The sequence below is a fragment of the Rissa tridactyla genome, chromosome 1, assembly GCF_028500815.1.
Source record: "Rissa tridactyla isolate bRisTri1 chromosome 1, bRisTri1.patW.cur.20221130, whole genome shotgun sequence".
NCBI classification, from domain to species: Eukaryota; Metazoa; Chordata; class Aves; order Charadriiformes; family Laridae; genus Rissa; species Rissa tridactyla.
This window is the reverse complement of record NC_071466.1, coordinates 62,082,376-62,099,657: the sequence shown is the minus strand read 5'-3', so window position 1 is coordinate 62,099,657 and position 17,282 is coordinate 62,082,376. Positions and strand designations below refer to the sequence as shown.

Here is a 17,282-nt window from a genome sequence, read left to right as displayed (position 1 = left end):
TTAACCATCAGCGTGGTTAAAGCAATTGTTTTATTGTAACGTCAGAATGTGGAATTTATTAGACAAGTTCAAACAAAAGCACTGAAACAAAAAAAAATTCAAATGATGTTCCTTTATTCTGCTGTCTTCAGAAAGTTCCTCCTAAATGACTTTAATCTTTCTCACCACCAAGGTTTAGCCATCTACTGAAACAAATAGGAAAATTATCATAAGTATTCTCTAGATATTTTTATTTACTAAGATTTAACAATATTCTAGATGCAGATGTTGCAATCCTCGTCCCAAATTCAGCAAGTTACCCGTGCCAACGTGCCTAAACCGATGAGTAATGTCATTATAGTCATATGTTTAACCCTCTTCATGGTTCAAAGCTTTTTCGTGGCTGAAATATCTCGCTGATGCCTGTACTTAGATTGCATGAATCTTGATCTAAATGTGCAGGACATTGACAAGAGATGACTGCATTTTGAAGTACGTGGGGCCTGTTGTGTATCTGAATAGCCAGGCTCTGCAGGTTTTCAAGCCCTCCTTCCCCCTGCCACCCATATTCCTACTTTTCTTACGCAAACTGCAGGAGGTCCTACGCTCTCCGGTGCCCTAACCATGGGACCCCTAGCATATGTGCTCAGGGCTTAAGCCCTCTGAACTAGTAGAAAAAGGCACTGTGTCACTGATTCAGAATATTGACAGAATTCTGTGGAGAAGGGGAATTTTACCATTTGATCTAAGGGGCGTAAGTTAGGTTTCATACGTGGCAGCATCTCGATGTCTGGTTTTTTTGTGATGTATCCCGCTATCATTTAAAATTTTGATAGTCTCGCTCCCTCCGTATGGATTTGAACATGGTGAGAAAAACAGGGCATGCTGCTGTGAAAGGAGAGTCTTTTTAATAGCTTAGACATTGGCTTTGGGAAGATGTAGTTAGATATTAAAGAAATACTCAGAAAAATTAGAATCAGTTGCTGATCGTCTTGAAATGTAACTTTTAGAAGCAAAAAACATGCAGTAAGGCAGATGTTAACTAAGAATTACTCTTTTTGAAAACAAAACATTTCATGGTGTTGGATCCCTTACTGTCATGCCTTTATTCTGTATCCAGTTGAAACAGTATTTACAGCCATAGTTAACAGCATGGTTCCTGGCATGACTATGGAAAGCTTTATTACTTTCTACTCACATATCTTAAATGCGAATGTATGTTCTTAGCGGTGATTGCTTTTTAATAGCCTTAAGAACACCTGTACCAGTTATATACAAGCCATCTTTTTACTTTAGTGTCACAGACAAGCACATATTATTTTAATTGGGTTAATTGTGCATTTTTGTCCATTCACAGTATTGCTTTACTGTGGCGGATGGCCCAGTGTATGCGTTATAAATACTTTGCATGACATCCCCTCTATTTTACTAATCTTCACTGTGACTTTCCCATTGGTAATGACTAATTACTGTTTCCTAGCCAGCAACTTTTAATAGATTCCTTTTTTTTCTTAATCTCTGCCTGTCCTCAACAGCACTGTTTTGTTCAATAATTTAATCAGTTCAGCAACAGTATAATATTAGATAATTGAACCATTACTTTATGAATTTTTGAAATGCAAAATAGCTGTGAAGTAATCACTGATGAATATTTCGGTGTTGATAGAGACCACTCTCTTTTCTGAAGAAACACAAAGGGGTTTTCTGTCTACACTTGAATGCTTTTTCCTCCCTTTTTATTTTTATTTCTGTCCCTGGGTCCTGAGAACCATATGCAGTAAATAGGAAGGAATCCAATAACCAGAAAAATTAACAGAAAGGATTAACATTTTCGCCTACCCACCATGACCATGTTAACCATTCAACACCTACATATCAAAGGAGGAAGTTTATACAGAAAAGATTCCATTCATCCCTGTCTCCTCTTATCAGTGAAGATTTATCTGCAGAAGGGACTCCCTAAGGTAAAACCACTTCCAAGTTCATCCCACCTGTGTTAGCAGACAAAAGGATGTAGATCCTGCAAATTCAGTGGCAGAATAACAGCGTAGAGCTCCTCATAGGCTGGTGTGATTTTGGGGGGAAACTCCTAGACTCAGGAATTTCTGACTAGAAGCGCTGCTTTCTCTGGGAAGAGGATCGGATAGTCAGCTGGTTCATGCTTGCTATGTACCTGTTGCTAGTAGCTGCTGTGTTTTGCTAAGGGCAGCACTCCTCACGCTCCCTCTCTTTTATCCAAAACGTTTCATGAAACGAAGCAGTAGTGGAGCGAAGCTAGCAGGTGGCTGTAGGACAATTACACAATTTCACAGCGGTTTGTGAGATTTCACAGTTTAATTTCACAGTTTAATTGTGTTCCTTCTCAGAACAAAAATTATTTCAAACAAGAATGCCGTATGAGCCCTAACCACAATCTGTATTTTGAAGCTTTCATTGCAGAGATAAGGAGGAAGGGGGAGCTGGCTGGAGCGTAGTATCCCTCAGACATGAGGATGAGTCTGGATCTTAAGTTTACAATGAGTAACTTCATAGCTGTTATTCGCAAATGGTTTCTGCACACGTGAAACCCTCATATCCTCCCCCCATCCCCAGAGTGATACAGGAAGTTCAACTTAAAAATGCTTTAACCTTTTTTAAGGCAACACAGGTGTGTTAACGTAGCTAGCCTGGCTACCTGCCTGAATTTTGAAACTGTTCGGTAGCTTGCTGTAGATGCTTAAGTGCGCTTGCCAGTGTCGGGCACCTTCTCTGTGTATTGCTGCTTACTCAGTGTTGCTGATACTAGTAGTGATTCCTTTCACCTACTGAATGTTGGTCCTGGTAGTTTTATTTAAATCTGCCTTTTCTCACGGGTGCTGCTGAAGTCACATGACGGGACAAAGTCTGCCTTTGGAGACATTTGCATACTGCCAGTGAACCCGCCTAACGGATTATGCATGTGTGTCCAGGGAGAGAAGGGAGTCCAGTCTGATACAAAACCAATTCATATTCAGTTGCAAAAGGAAGAAACGCGGAAATGCACCTGAAAAACTTCTCTTTGAAGAGAGGAAAAGAGAGCTGATAGATACCCTTTAGAGAAAAGGAAAATAAAATAGTTAAAAGATTATTGTTTGCTGATATTGAAAACTGTCAGGGAGGCTTAATGCAAAACATTTTCATTTTTCTTCTGACAGGCACAAGCATATTTACTGTTTATGAAGCTGCTTCTCAAGAAGGCTGGGTGTTCCTTATGTACCGAGCAATCGACAGCTTTCCCCGATGGCGTTCATATTTCTATTTCATCACCTTAATTTTCTTTCTGGCCTGGCTTGTTAAGGTACTGAAAAATGTGTTCTTTTAAACCTGTCTGAAATGTAGATCATATTAGAATTAATTTCTTCTCTTTTCCTCTTGCTGAGCTTTGTGTCGACCATTCTTGTTCTTTTTTCAGAATGTTTTCATCGCAGTCATCATTGAAACGTTTGCAGAAATTAGAGTGCAGTTCCAGCAGATGTGGGGGTCCAGGAGCAGTACTACTTCAACTGCCACCACCCAGGTGAAACACCTGAGATACTGAGATTTTCTGGGGACTTGATTTGGTTTAGTTAATTAATGAATAATAAGCCAAAAATTCCTGTTATTTATTATTTTAACTGATTTATTTGACGTAGCATGTTACTACATACAAAGTTGATATATGAATTTTCATTTAAAATTAAATTCTAGGGTATATTATCCAACTAGACTTCCTTAAAAAAGAATAATAGAGAAGACTGTGATGCGGTTCTCAGTATAGCTATGTTATTATGCTTATTTTCTTTTAAGGAAGTAGGATAGTGCTTTTTTTGTCATGTCATTGGTGGGTTTGGAATTGGGGTTGCTGTTGAATATCACTTTCTGTGCTAAGGCAGAAGAGCTGAAATCGCTAGCTGTAGCTGGAAGAAGTGAGGTCAGAGGGCAGCTGAAGTGTTTGGGGAAGCTGGTGCTGGAACTGAAAGGGCATATTGAGACCAAGGAGGAATGAGGTGCTGAGGCAGTGAAAGAGCCAGGCTAATATTTGAGGTAGCCACAGAAAGTGAGACCCTGAATCTGAGAGAATGAGTAGGAAGAAGCCATGATAGGAAGGGTGCTATGTGTGGGCTGGGTGGTGTGAAAGACCCAGTATGAAGAACGGGGGCTGAAGGGTTGAGATTTCAATTCTCCCACTCATTCTTGTAACAATCATATTATGTATCCCGAATGTACAAAAGGACAGGCTTTTCCAAGCTAGCGCAGTTTGCCATCTGTAAGAGGGACCGGTACCGACTGCCTGCAAAAAACCCTTGGGAAGACAGATATGAGAAACATACCCATGAGGAAATTTTTTCTAACCTCTGTAGCTAGAGGTTATTTATTTTCTTAAGCCAAAGGATTTAAGTGCTTCAAAATTATTTATTAAATATTTTCTGATATTCCTTTGGATATTCCTGTAATCCATATGTAAATCTAGTCCTTTTCTGCCTGCTGCTACGTTTTTTGCCTCAATAGACATTTTGGCAGTAATTTCTACTCTATGTATGTCTTTGTCAAGGCAGACTTGATGATATCAATTTAAAATCTAACAAAAAAATGACTGTTCCACATGACACATACTTAGTCTGAGGAACTTAACGTTTGTTCCATCTCTGATGGGACAAATTCCTGAACGTACTCTCAACTAGAAGCTGGAACAGAGAGATGAATGTAGGGAAACTTAAGAAGCAGACAACGTTAAGGAATTTCAAGGATAAAAGAAATTCCCAAAATAATGTTGTCATGCCAAAGAACATGAACATGTTGAATATAAATTGCATCATGCACAATAAAAATAGCACGTTGGCTGCAGCCAAGCGAATGGTTACTTTGTTCCTAATGGGACATAAAGGGAGTCCAGCTTACTGAACTACAAAAATGATTTATCTTTTTCTGCCTTAGGAAGGGCAGCAAATTTCTTGCAGGGTTTCTTGTTCAAAGCACCAGATGGAAGTTTAAAACCTTGCTTGTTTTATGCATGAAATAACCTTGAGAAAAAGCAACAATATCTTGCTTCATTTGCCCACTTCATAAATCATTAAGCTGGTCCTAAGACTTAGTCCTATAGAAAAGAAAATGAGTGTCTGAGAGTCAAAGTCAAGGAAGGGGTCTCTCTCGAAGGATAAAAGGAGGTTCTTGTAAAGCACTTTAGCACTTCATATTAAAGCGTGGTACAAAGAGGAGGACCTCAGTGGTCATCTGAGTTGGCAGCATTGGAACCATATTTGTGTGATACTGTCCCCAGTCTAATGAGCACTTCTCTCAGGATGGCTTTTAAGCTTCAACCACGCTGCTGTGGCTGTGTTCTCGAGGTGACTTGTTTGGGTGCTGGGTGTCAAGGAAAAGGTGGGAACTTCGCCACTCTTCATTATATAGTATATGCAGACTCTCAGGTGGCAACTGAAAATACTAGAGCCATTCATTTTATTTCAAGGACACCGTTTCTCACTGTTACTTGTGCCCAGCAGTCTGCATCTTTCTATGTCCAAATTTTCCAAGTTAAAAAAGAAAAGAGTGCCTATACCAATGCTTCCAGAGGTTATTGGCAAAATGTGAATACCACTGTGGTCAAGAGAGCCTTTTCCATTCATGTCATTAGAGCCAGGATATCATTCAGCTATTTGCAGGAATTATAAGCTCTAGGTAACAGTACAGAGGACTGTACAGCTACTCTTGATACGCATCAGTGCAACAAAAATAAAGTCTGATCCTTGGAGTAAGGTAATTTTGCTGGTAAAAAAGACGAGGTTGTCTGTCATTTCCAAATGTACCGTGAAACTTATTTTTTGGTCACAATGAATTTGTGTTTCCTCAGGACAAGCTTACCTTAGTAAGGAATTTGTTCTGAACAGTACCACCGTGTAATGATACTGATCAGAGATTAATTGAATCAGTTTCTACATTAGGACTAATAGAGACACATTGTGTTTGATGTTATCTGAGTAAAATTCAGCATCTATTAATGTTGAAAAAAGAGCATGTTACTTTTTTTCTGTAGCAGTAAGAACCATTTCCCTCATATTTTAAGCTAGCTATCATCAAAATGTATGCAGGTCCTTAAGGGGAATGTATTAGATTTCACTTGTATTTATTTGCACATAAAACATTTCTGACAATTTTCCCTTTCAAGATGTTTCATGAAGATGCTGCTGGAGGTTGGCAGCTTGTGGCTGTTGATGTGAATAAACCCCAGGGCAGAGCTCCTGCATGTCTACAGGTATGACATTGCTTTTTAATAAATCACTGTGTGTAACGAGCACCATTCAAATGTTGGCATAAGGAGACTACGGTGATAAATAGCTACAATAGTTTTAGTCATAAATTTCTTTAAATCCATTGCTCTATGCAGTGTAGGCTTATTCTTGAAAATCACAGATCAACAAAAAAAGATACACCACAGCCAAAGGGAGAGGATCAGAAAAATGCATTCCTTATAAAAGCTCTGTTTTGAGTGCTCATGAGAAAAAGATTTTAGATGTTTTAAATATAAAAACCCATAAGTGATCATACTTTATCTCTCAGACTTTATATACAAACTGATTCCGCTCCTAGGTTATTCACAACAGAAATGCTTGTTTATTAACTGCAGACTACAATAACATATGCCAAGAGGCAGGACTAATCATAATATACACAGAAGTACCTCTTTTCTCTTGTTCCATCTTGAAAATAGGCTCACAGAAGGGAGAAGAGGCATGTAGGTAGTAAGCAATACAATGTTTGAAACTTCCAGATACAATATTCTCACTTGGATATAGGTGAGTTTGTAAAACTCTGTCCTCATTGTTTAAATAAATCCAGACTAAGATAAGTAATATTTTTATAAATCGTTTTTTATTACAGCACATTGTACAGCAGCTCAAAGTTTTTATTTGCAAGATAAATAATGTCACTTCTGCATGAAACAAATTTGCTTCACATAGAAAGCCAAATCTACTATAGCAATCTGATAGCATGATGTTTGCTGGCAGTTTTGGTTATGTTATTTTAATGTGTAAACTAAAATACACGTACTTTTTGGCAGCATGTACATTGCTGAACACAAAGCTGGCAAGCACCTTTCATCCTCTCCACAAGCCGTTCATTCCCAAATATCTCTGTTTTGTCAAACAACTGCCTTATATTTAATTACAGCATATTTCTTAACTGATAATTCCGCTTCCCAAATTTATTTCTTGATTTTGACAGCAACAGGAACATCATTTGTAGCGTTTTTAAGTAGCTGTCTCAGGTATGTGGATAAAATGTAGCTGAACTCACAATGAGAACTCCTTCAGATGAAAGTTAAGAAAACATCTGACTTACCCGGTCTGCCTTTGTTGTCCGTAGTATTGCATTCTTGCCCTTTTTAGGAATCATGTGAACACACAGTAAATTGTGTTCCAGGGAACGTAAACTTCATGCATCAGTGGGTGCTGCAACTTTTTGTAACTGCAACTCAACTAACTCATTCTTCATCCCTTTGTGCAGCATCTGCAGGGTTTTTGGTAATCTATGACCTTGCTGGATAAAGCTATCCAAAGGAAAGCAGTGCATTAAAATATTATTTGATTAGACTATTGCCCAAAGTAGGCTTTATTCTTATGAAATACAGACTAAAATACAGCCCAAAGAAAGCAAAATCTCAAAGTCTGGCTAAATGCACAGCTTTATTCATGTCACCATGCATTATTGTTTCAGTTCTATCAATCCAAAGTAAAAAAAAAAATAGATTTCCTAAAAAATTCATGTATTTATAGTCTTTGCAATATATTAAAGGCATTCTTTGTGCATTAATTCCCTCGTGAGAGATGTGGTAGTTTTTTTCTAAGGGTTTGGGTGTGTTTTGTTCTTAAAGAGGATCATGGTGCGTAAATCTGAATTTAGGAAAGAGTTAATCAGATTGGAGAATATATATCCTGCCTTTAGGACACATTCAATTAATGTGCATTCTTCTGACCTTTATTAGGTAAGTATATTGTCATTCAATATCCTGTGAAGGATGGAGTTCTTGGAAAAAGGTAGTGAAGACTCTCTATTGCCCTGTATAATTTTAATTAAATTTTGCAGTAAGTTTGGTTTTATTAATTCCTTTCTGGGCTCTGTAAATATTACTGCTCCAACTATGAAAGGGAACATTATTAAAAGTTCTGTTTCAACAGTTACATGGGTCTGGATCTGTGCTTTGGTGAAACTCATTGTATTGAGTTATTTAGAATTTACTTCCTCAACAAACTGTACTGTACATCAGGAGAGGAAGTACCCTAGCGGCTAAAAGACTGGAGAGGGCCTGCAGAGATCCGGGTTCAACTTACTGGCCAAGCACATGTTTCCTGTAGACTTTGAGAAAACCACGTAGTAGGTATCTTTGCTTTAGTTCACATTCCTTATGGTGGGAAGGTGTATCCCTCCCAGATTTGTCTACCATGGTGTTTAAACCTACGAACTACTTGAGAGGCACTACAACAAGATGGGCTTGTGTTATCCAGGTTGGCAAACAGATACATCCAGCTCTCTAAAGTGGGGATTGAGGGAGGAAAAAATAATGTGATTTATGTGTGGTGTGTAACATAAAAACCTCTCTAATACATGGGTATGGGGTTTGCGTGGCAAGGTTTCGGTAGCAGGGGGGCTACAGGGGTGGCTTCTGTGAGAAGCTGCCAGAGGCTTCCCCTGTGTCTGATAGAGCCAATGGCAGCCAGCTCCAAGACAGACCCGCTGCTGGCCAAGGCCGAGCCCATCAGCGATGATGGTAATGCCTCTGTGATAACATATGTAAGAAGGGGGAAAAAAAGCTGCATGGCTGGAACCAGGAGAAAGGAGTGAGAATATGTGAGAGCAACAGCTCTGCAGACACCAAACACAGTGAAGAAGGAGGAGGAGGAGGTGCTCCAGGTGCTAGAGCAGAGATTCCCCTGCAGCCCGTGGTGAAGACCATGGTGAGGCAGGCTGTCCCCCTGCAGCCCATGGAGGGTAACGGTGGTGCAGAGATCCACCTGCAGCCCATGGATGGTAACGGTGGTGCAGAGATCCACCTGCAGCCCATGGAGGACCCCACACCGGAGCAGGTGGATGCCCAAAAAAGGCTGTGACCCTGTGGCAAGCCCACGCTGGAGCAGGCGTCTGGCAGGACCCGTGGCCCTGTGGAGAGAGGAACCCATGCAGGAGCAGGTTTGCTGGCAGGACTTGTGACCCCATGGGGGACTCATGCTGGAGCAGTCTGTTCCTGAAGGACTGCACCCCATGGAAGGACTCACGTAGGAGAAGTTTGTTGAAGACTGTCTCCCATGGGAGGGACCCCATGCTGGAGGAAGGGAAGAGTGTGAGGAGCAGGAGAGGAAGGAGGGAAGGGGGAAGGAGCAGCAGAGACAAATGTGATGAACTGACCACAACCCTCCTTCCCTGTCCCCCTGCACCGCTGGTGGGGAGGAGGTAGAGAAAATCAGGAGTGAAGTTGAGCCCAGGAAAAAGGGAGGGGTGGGGGGAAGGTGTTTTAAGATTTAGGTTTTATTTCTCATTACCCTACCCTGATTGGATTGGTAATAAGTTAAACTAATTTCGCCAAGTTGAGTCTGTTCTGCCTGTGACGGTAATTGTTGAGTGATCTCCCTGTCCTTATCTCCACCCACGAGCCTTTCATTATATTTTCTCTCTCCCCGCCCAGCTGAGGAGGGGAGTGATAGAGCAGCTTCGGTGGGCACCTGGCGTCCAACCGGGGTCTACCCACCACAGCAGGTTTTGGAAGACGCTTCACATGGACTAGCTGGGTGTGTTGGGTTTTACTAGTTTGGCCTTTGGATGATTATGCTTACTCCCACAGACCAGGTCCGGGGTTTCAGCCTGGGAGGTAGAACATTGCAATGGCACATGGAGCAATGCAGGTCTGGTGTTATTCCTGAGCAAACAGTAATTCAGACAGAAATACCGTATAGGCTTTGTGCAGAGCCTTTGTAACTCCCTTTGCTTCACACAAACATGTCGTTGTTGCACCAAACTGCTCAATTTGATAAAAGGAATAAGCAGGTTAACCACGTCTTTACACTTCTGTCACAGCTGATCTGCAAAGAGGAGATTACAAAGGCGTTTCAGAATCCCACCTAGTGAGCGGTGTGCCTTGGTAACGTCTAAACTGCTGGGCAGGTGAGCAAACGCCACTGTGCTTGCCCGGGTATCCCCTCTTGTCTCTCCTGACAGCACACCTGCCTTTCCACTGGGCTCATGGCATACGGGCAGAACAGAACCAGCTTGTGCCTACCGATCTGGGATCTGTGAGGGCCTCTTGTATACAGCACCATAGTAGTTAAAAGTAAATTAGGACTAAACCACAAGAGATGGGCAAGAAAGACGGGCATTAATCTGGTGTTTTCAAAGAACGTTAAGTCAGACACCTAAGTAAGTTTTCTTTAGGTTTTTAGAAGTGGCTGGAAATGGCAACATGAAAAATTAGTATCAGTATGGTTTCTGATTTTGACTTGCAAATCTATTCTAATGCGGGGCAAAGAGGCTTTTATTTCAGTATAATCGTTTTATATTTTTTGCATTTTTCTTTTGAGTGTTCCCAAAAGTGCTTTGTGGTCTTTTGTTACTTATTCTCACTGTTCCCATTGACTGGCATTGATTTTAAATATTGATTTTCTTTTGTCACTGAAAAATAATCTTTGTGTTTTCCATTTCAACATGAACCATTTGGCATGAATGCATGCTGAGACTCCCACATCGCCACATTATTTTGCTGTTGTTGATATCACTTTAACACATTGTAGTGTGTTAGAAGTTCCTGCCTACCGTGATTTACTCCTACGAGCACAGTAGGAAGCTCTTAGTTCACAAATAAAGGAAAACTGAGCACCAGGTTCCAGAAAAAATCCTTTAAAAAACTCTTTGAGCATGTATTTACCCCTTTAATCCCATGTTAAAGGCACACCGTGTTTCTTATTATTCATTTCCTTTTAATTTTAGAGGTTGTTGATGTTTTTATCACTCCTTTCTTCTCTTTGTTTTCCTGTCTGCAAAGGCTTGTAAAATGCGCGTTACTGATTTAAAGCTGAACTGGAAAGTTTCAAGTCACATGTCTTGTGTGAACCTGTGGTTGTTATTACTAACACCAAGCGATGACATCTTCAGTCTTCTCAATACTTAGGTTTGTAATGAACAGAGAAAGTCCGGAACTGTGGTTCCTGTGGGTAGCAATGAGCCAGACAGCAGTTCCCTGTTCACAGTAATATTTTGGGGTTGTATGTCCAGCAGAAATGAAATGCACAGCTGGAGATGGAATGATGTTTAGGAAAAGCTTGGGAACACTGTGTGATATGTCAGCATAAATGGAAGTGGTCACCTACTCACAAACTGTATGTGCACTTGTACTCTTGATACTAAAATCTTCAACAGATTAGAATACTATATTCACTTTTAATCATATGTTCTCTATCTAAGGAAGAAATACAAGGTCACAAAGCTATGATCTGAGCAAGCAAGTGACATTATTATGATTACAGTGCTCTTGAACATATGATTAATGTCAGAAATTTAATCATATCTCTTTGCCTTAAAAAAAAAATTCAGTTCCTCACGCTGCAGATTATTCAGAATGTGTTACAGAATTCTGCACAATTACAGAATTTTAAAGAACCTTGAAGGAGAGACAAAAAGATCAAAGTAATATCGAAAGATAGAAAACATATAGAGGGTGGAGGAGACATGGCCAGAGAAGCAGGAATTGAGTGTTTTAGCAGTTTCATAATGGATATATCGGATGAGAGGGAGAGAAATGTAATGAAACAGTACTTAGGGATTTTTTACTGCCAGAGCAGCAGAAGTAGAGCACAAGTGAGTTTTCTCCTCTTCTCTTTCATGGGAAGTAATTGTTAGTGAACCAGAAAAGTTTAGTAGTCTATTTATATACTAATTTGTCCTTTAGTGTAACTTTGGAATCAAGCAAAAGGTATGCCTGCTCAGTCCTATTCTCTTCTTACCTACAGTGGCTTTCATTAAATTAAGTTCATATATAATACATTTCTTCCAATTAACTGAAATCCTCCCTTACAGTGAAAGAAAAATCTTCTCTTTCAGTTGGCTAAAATTAAGTTTTGATTTGAATGAGTTTATTATTTGAGTATATTATACAAGTTTATTCAGAAGCAGATTAAATTGATTCCAAATCCTAAACTTCTGAGGCTGTCATTAAAAAAAAATAAATCTACTTTTTTCTATGCCCTGTTCTCATTTAGAAAGCCTAGAAATTGTATCAGTTAGCTGAAGCTTGGATAGTTCAGCGATGTACTTGGCACTGAAGCAGGGCTGAAAAACAACCTTATTAGTTTTACTGAGGAGACTCGAGGGCAGAATATGCCAAGTGTAAATGTAAAAGCAAGCTGTTACTTTTGGTGAAGTAAAAATGGTGAAAAAAACGAGGTGAAATGGAACACTCTGTGGGAAAACTAAACGTTGGCAAAAGAGGAACATGCACAAGGCCAGCCCCATCCAACCTTCCTATCCTTATGGGAAGATAGTAAATCCTGGGCATTATGAAAAGAAAATAATTTAAAAAAGAGACTTCCAGTATTTTCCACTTGTACATAGGGTATGGAAAGAAATGGTGAAGTGTGATGGATGTAGTGAAAGGGGTAGAAGTTCCAACATCTAACTCTTGGACCCTGGATAGGGATTCTCAAAATGAGCTGGCGTTAAATGTGTGCTCAGTTTCAGCTTTATGCCATTTCAGATGAGGAGGGTAAAGCTGCTACGATCCTCTGCTGTCTGCTTGCCCCCTTTTTTCAGGGCTTTAACCAGAGTAAGAATGGCAACTGAAGAGGCAGTGAGTTTACTCCTGGGACACCTCAGCTCACTGTCTCGTCTGGTAGTGTAAACTGGTGTTCCCTTCAGTTTATGTTATTAAAAGAAGTCATGAATTCAGACAGCTGAAATGATTACAGTCCATTTAACTGGAGGAAGGAGGGGACAGGGCAACTGGAATGTAAATGAGCTGCTGCTGTGGTGTTGAGAACCACTATCTTTTTTTGATACGAATTAAAAAGATAATGTCATAAAACTGGAGAACCAAACATATTTTGCCCATATACTTTTTTTTGGTGTACTTAAATTTGCCATTTTTTACTAAAAGGGACCTGAAAAGTAGTAAGCCTCATGATGTAGATACTGGAGAATGCATAAAACTAGCAGACAAACAACGCTTTTGCTGTGTCTCCAGAATTGGCCAGTTCCAGCAATAGGCATATAGAGATCATCCTTCTCTGAGCTTCTGGATATCCATTTATGCCATCGCTCTCTCTCTTGGACTCCAGCAATCGTTCATTTAGGGACTTTCTGAAGTGGATGTTAAATGTAGGACATGATATTTAGTATCCATTGATGGATTTATCACCTATCAATTTGTCTAGCCTTTTTTTTAACTCATTTATTGTTTTGGCCTTCAGAACATCTTGTAGGAACAAGTTACATAAAGTAACTATGTAGCATTTTAATTGATTACAGTTGAGGAATTAATTTGCTGATTTTCCTGAGATTACTTAGAAATTACAAAAAAACGTAGTGCAAAGATGATTGGTTATAATTTTGAGATGCATGCTCCTTTTTTTTTCAATAAAACAAAGAATTTGAAACAATGAAACTTGACAATGACAGGATCAGAAGCTGATGTAACATCCAGTCAGTAACAAGAAGAGGGCAGACAGGAGTGCCTGAAGGCTGTAAACACCAAGTGTGGGGTATGTATGGTTGGTTTATGTTTGTGCTTGTGTATACAAATAGAATTATCAGTCATGAGGAGACCTCAGAAAGGGAAATAGACTTTGAACATCAGGAAGGGCTGGTAAAAAAGGGGATTAGTGTATTTGGTGACAAGGCTGTCATTTGTAAGACAACTTTCAAATCTCCTACAGGTAATAGTCTGGTATTAACAAACATTAATTAACTTAACCAGCGTTAGATTCCTATTGTAATTTGGTCTATGCTTCTATTTCTCTGCTACTGTATACATGCATCCAAAAGAAAAGTAATTTCAAGAGGGTACAGAATTGCATGCATATTTCCCTCCTGCAAAGCATACAACCAACCTTCCTCCCCTTTCCTCCCTTCCTCCCCTTCCCTCCTTCCCCTCTTGCTTGAAGCACATATGTTAACAATGAGTTAGACATAGTTCTTTTATGTTCATGGTTTCTTCTCCCTAGTTTTCCATTTACTTGCTGAACTGTCTGTTCTTGTTCATTACAAAGTAAATTACTAGCCACAGTTTGTAGCAATCTAACCACAGAAATGAAACAAAAAAAGAACGAAAACATGTTATTGATTTCACTGTTTTGCATTTGAACAAATAGATTTTATGAACACGACTCCTTCAGCTTGAATATGTGATTTTCCTGCAGACGTAAAGTATCAGAATTCCATTGCAACAACAAAACGAATAGGTGTTAAACGATGATTACGCTTATAAAAGGGTAGTGGTTTTCCTTGGCAGTATTCTTTATTAGAGGAGGGCCTGCTGCAGCAGAAAGCATGGTCACATCGGGCCCTTGGCACCTCCTTGGGAGATTTAGGAACAAGTATTCGGAATTTGTCTGAGGTAGTAGGTTTTCAAAAATCTTTGTATGTCAGAGTTATGGCAGCCTCATCTGACACTAATAATCAGTCAGGATCTTCCCCTTATTTTTGGACAAGCTGAAAGTAGAACCTTTTGTCAAACTCCTAATTTTCAAATGCTGCCCTGGGAAAACTTTCTGCTCCACAAGTATTAAGTTTTGCATAAGGAATTTTTGTAAATCTTGACGCTCTTTCACACAGGCCTGTACAGTTCACTGATAAATGACATTAAGTAGTGACATTCAGTTCTTCCAACATCATGGCCAAACTAATAAGCTAAAAATTTCCCACAATAAAAATATGCGCGTTGTTATAATATTTTTAAAAGACTGCTTCACCTATGTGGATTATTATTTTACTGTCAGTCTTTTTGCTAGGATCCGAACAGGCAGAGTGGAACATTTCTCTAGCATTCTTTTCAGCAATGGACTTCAGTGCAGCTTGTACTCGTAATTTGCACTTAGAAATTTTGGGGCACATCAGTGTTAGTGGATTATAGAAACTATTCAGTAATGCCACTAAAATTAAAGTTCAGCTGAGTTTCCTTTAGAAAATTTTATATCTGGGGTTAAATATGTCCAGTGTTTCAAATCCCATCAAACTGAAAACAGGTATTTAAATTGTCATGTAGCTTTTTTGCGTTTAGCACAATTACAGCAATCAAAGTGTTGGAAGCAGCAGCAGCATGACTTCCTTTAGAGCTGTAACTTGGATGACAAATCTGAGCAAAGTGGAAGACTGCAGAGTCTTAGAATAAAACTAGCAGGGATTTTTTTTTTTGTTCATGTAAGTTGTTTTCCTCCCCAGTATTTTCCATATTTCTAGTATTTCTCAAAGAAAGGTCTCTTTTCACTAGAACTGCAAAGAACATCATGTACTACAGCTGTGTACGTTATTAGATGTTACTTTTTAGATGTTCTTTTTTGATTTGTGAAACTTTAAAAAAAATCACTTTGTGATATCTTTTTGATACTGTTGGGGTCTCTAATCCTTTGGGTTCCTTAGTAGTCAGTGGAGAGAGTTATTCCCATAATGAATCTGAAAATAATTCACATTGGGGATGCTGAATTGCCTCTCACATTGTTTGTATTTTTTCATTGTCATGGGGAGACTGCATAAACTATGTGGCCGCCTTAGCACCTCAGTGAAGTTCCTAAGAGAAGTGGGATGAGTCTAAGCTAATAGGTATTTAAACAAACAGCTCCTACTAAATTATGAAAATTTTAAGTGCCTATTTCATATTCAGATTAAAATTTTTACTTTCCATTATTCATAAATATGTCTCACCAAAAAAAAAAATCCATGAGAAAAAGCCTTTGCCTTTTCTTATCATATTCTTGGTATTCTGAACACTGACTCTAACTCTTTTGAGAATCAGTGTCGTACTGATTTATCTCACCCGTCTTTAAGCCCTTAGCAGATGCCAGTGGTAGGTAGGATCACAGAGCCAATAGAAGGAGATGGGCATTGTCAGAGGGCAGCTGAAGATCTGCAGCCCATCACTCTACAGACTGCGTCAGAGTGCAGGGTGTTTCCTTTCCTATTATAGGTGTCCCAGCTCTTTTGGGGTGAATCTCTAAAGCCAAAGTCTTTACCTCCTCTCTCTCTAGTAGGCCATAATAATCTATATTATACATTTTTGAGGTGCAGAATTAAACCAAAATTAAGTCCTGCTTCAGTAAGCATACATGCCGATTTTTCATAAGTATTTTGCATTTATTAAATCCTACTGAAATCAGCAGAAGGTACCTAAAGCTTTGAGAATCATGTTTTTGTATGGGTGACTTCATTGACATAAATGCAGTTGTTACACGGAGTAGTATTTGCACTGTCATGTCAAAGTCTACATCCTTTATGCTTTGTGAATTCTCAAAGTGCCAGCTAGAGAGAAGAGTCTTCAGCTGACCTATGCATTTTAACAAGTTGAAGGCTGCAGTGCAGTACAATAAATTCAGATCTTCAAGCTGCTTCCCTCACAGCCTTGCTTCTCCTTCCCCAGATTCCCTTTCTTTCCTACGCTTGCCTCAGATCTTTGAAAAGAGGGTCTTTTGAGGCCTGACAGGAGTGAAGAGGAAAGCCAGCAATGTGGCATGTGGAGGAAGGACACTTAGTTTCTTCGTGTTTAATGTATGTGAACTGATAGCACATGTTTGCAACCCTTCTTTGGCATAGATGTACTTTGATTTCTAGCCTGAGATTTAGTTTGGTATTCAGGGTGAGTATTTTGCAGTTTGAGATCTTTTTTTCCTGTTTGTTATTTTAATTCTTCCATACAAAAAAGTAAAATCATTTTATGTTCTTGTCTTGGAGCTTTCAGATAATGTAAAAAACTGAACTGTGGCAATAAGAGAGTGCATTCCCTTTTATAGACTTTTTTTTTTTTTTTTTTTTTTAGCTAAAGAGGGCCAGGATGGATATCTGGCCCAGAGGCCATCTGACATGGACTGTGGCCTTTCATACTTCCTTCTCCAGAACAGATCAATCATGCCCACTTTACACAGCGCTTGGCCCTTTGTCTCTTCTGAGTCCCTGTGGCATCCCTGTGTCCTTCAGGCATAGTTATTTCTCTGTGGTTTTTTCAGTTCTAAGTATCCAAAATAATGCAAGGGTTGTGTTGCGGCTCACCAGAACAATAGTTTTGTGGTCTGATGCTGAGGTCATGCATTGCATGCTCTCAGGTTTGATACTTGAGAGGTTAT

The 17,282-nt window shown here is 39.4% G+C and overlaps 1 protein-coding gene across 1 annotated transcript in view; it reads left to right on the top strand.

Moving 5' to 3' along the window:
- Nucleotides 1-17,282, top strand: part of NALCN (sodium leak channel, non-selective) — a 237,154-nt gene that overhangs the window by 81,217 nt on the left and 138,655 nt on the right. Inside the window, exons 8-10 of the mRNA XM_054210711.1 lie at nt 3,153-3,295; nt 3,410-3,514; nt 6,140-6,226. Coding sequence (XP_054066686.1) covers nt 3,153-3,295; nt 3,410-3,514; nt 6,140-6,226 — 335 coding nt within the window. The remainder of the gene's footprint in view (nt 1-3,152; nt 3,296-3,409; nt 3,515-6,139; nt 6,227-17,282) is intronic.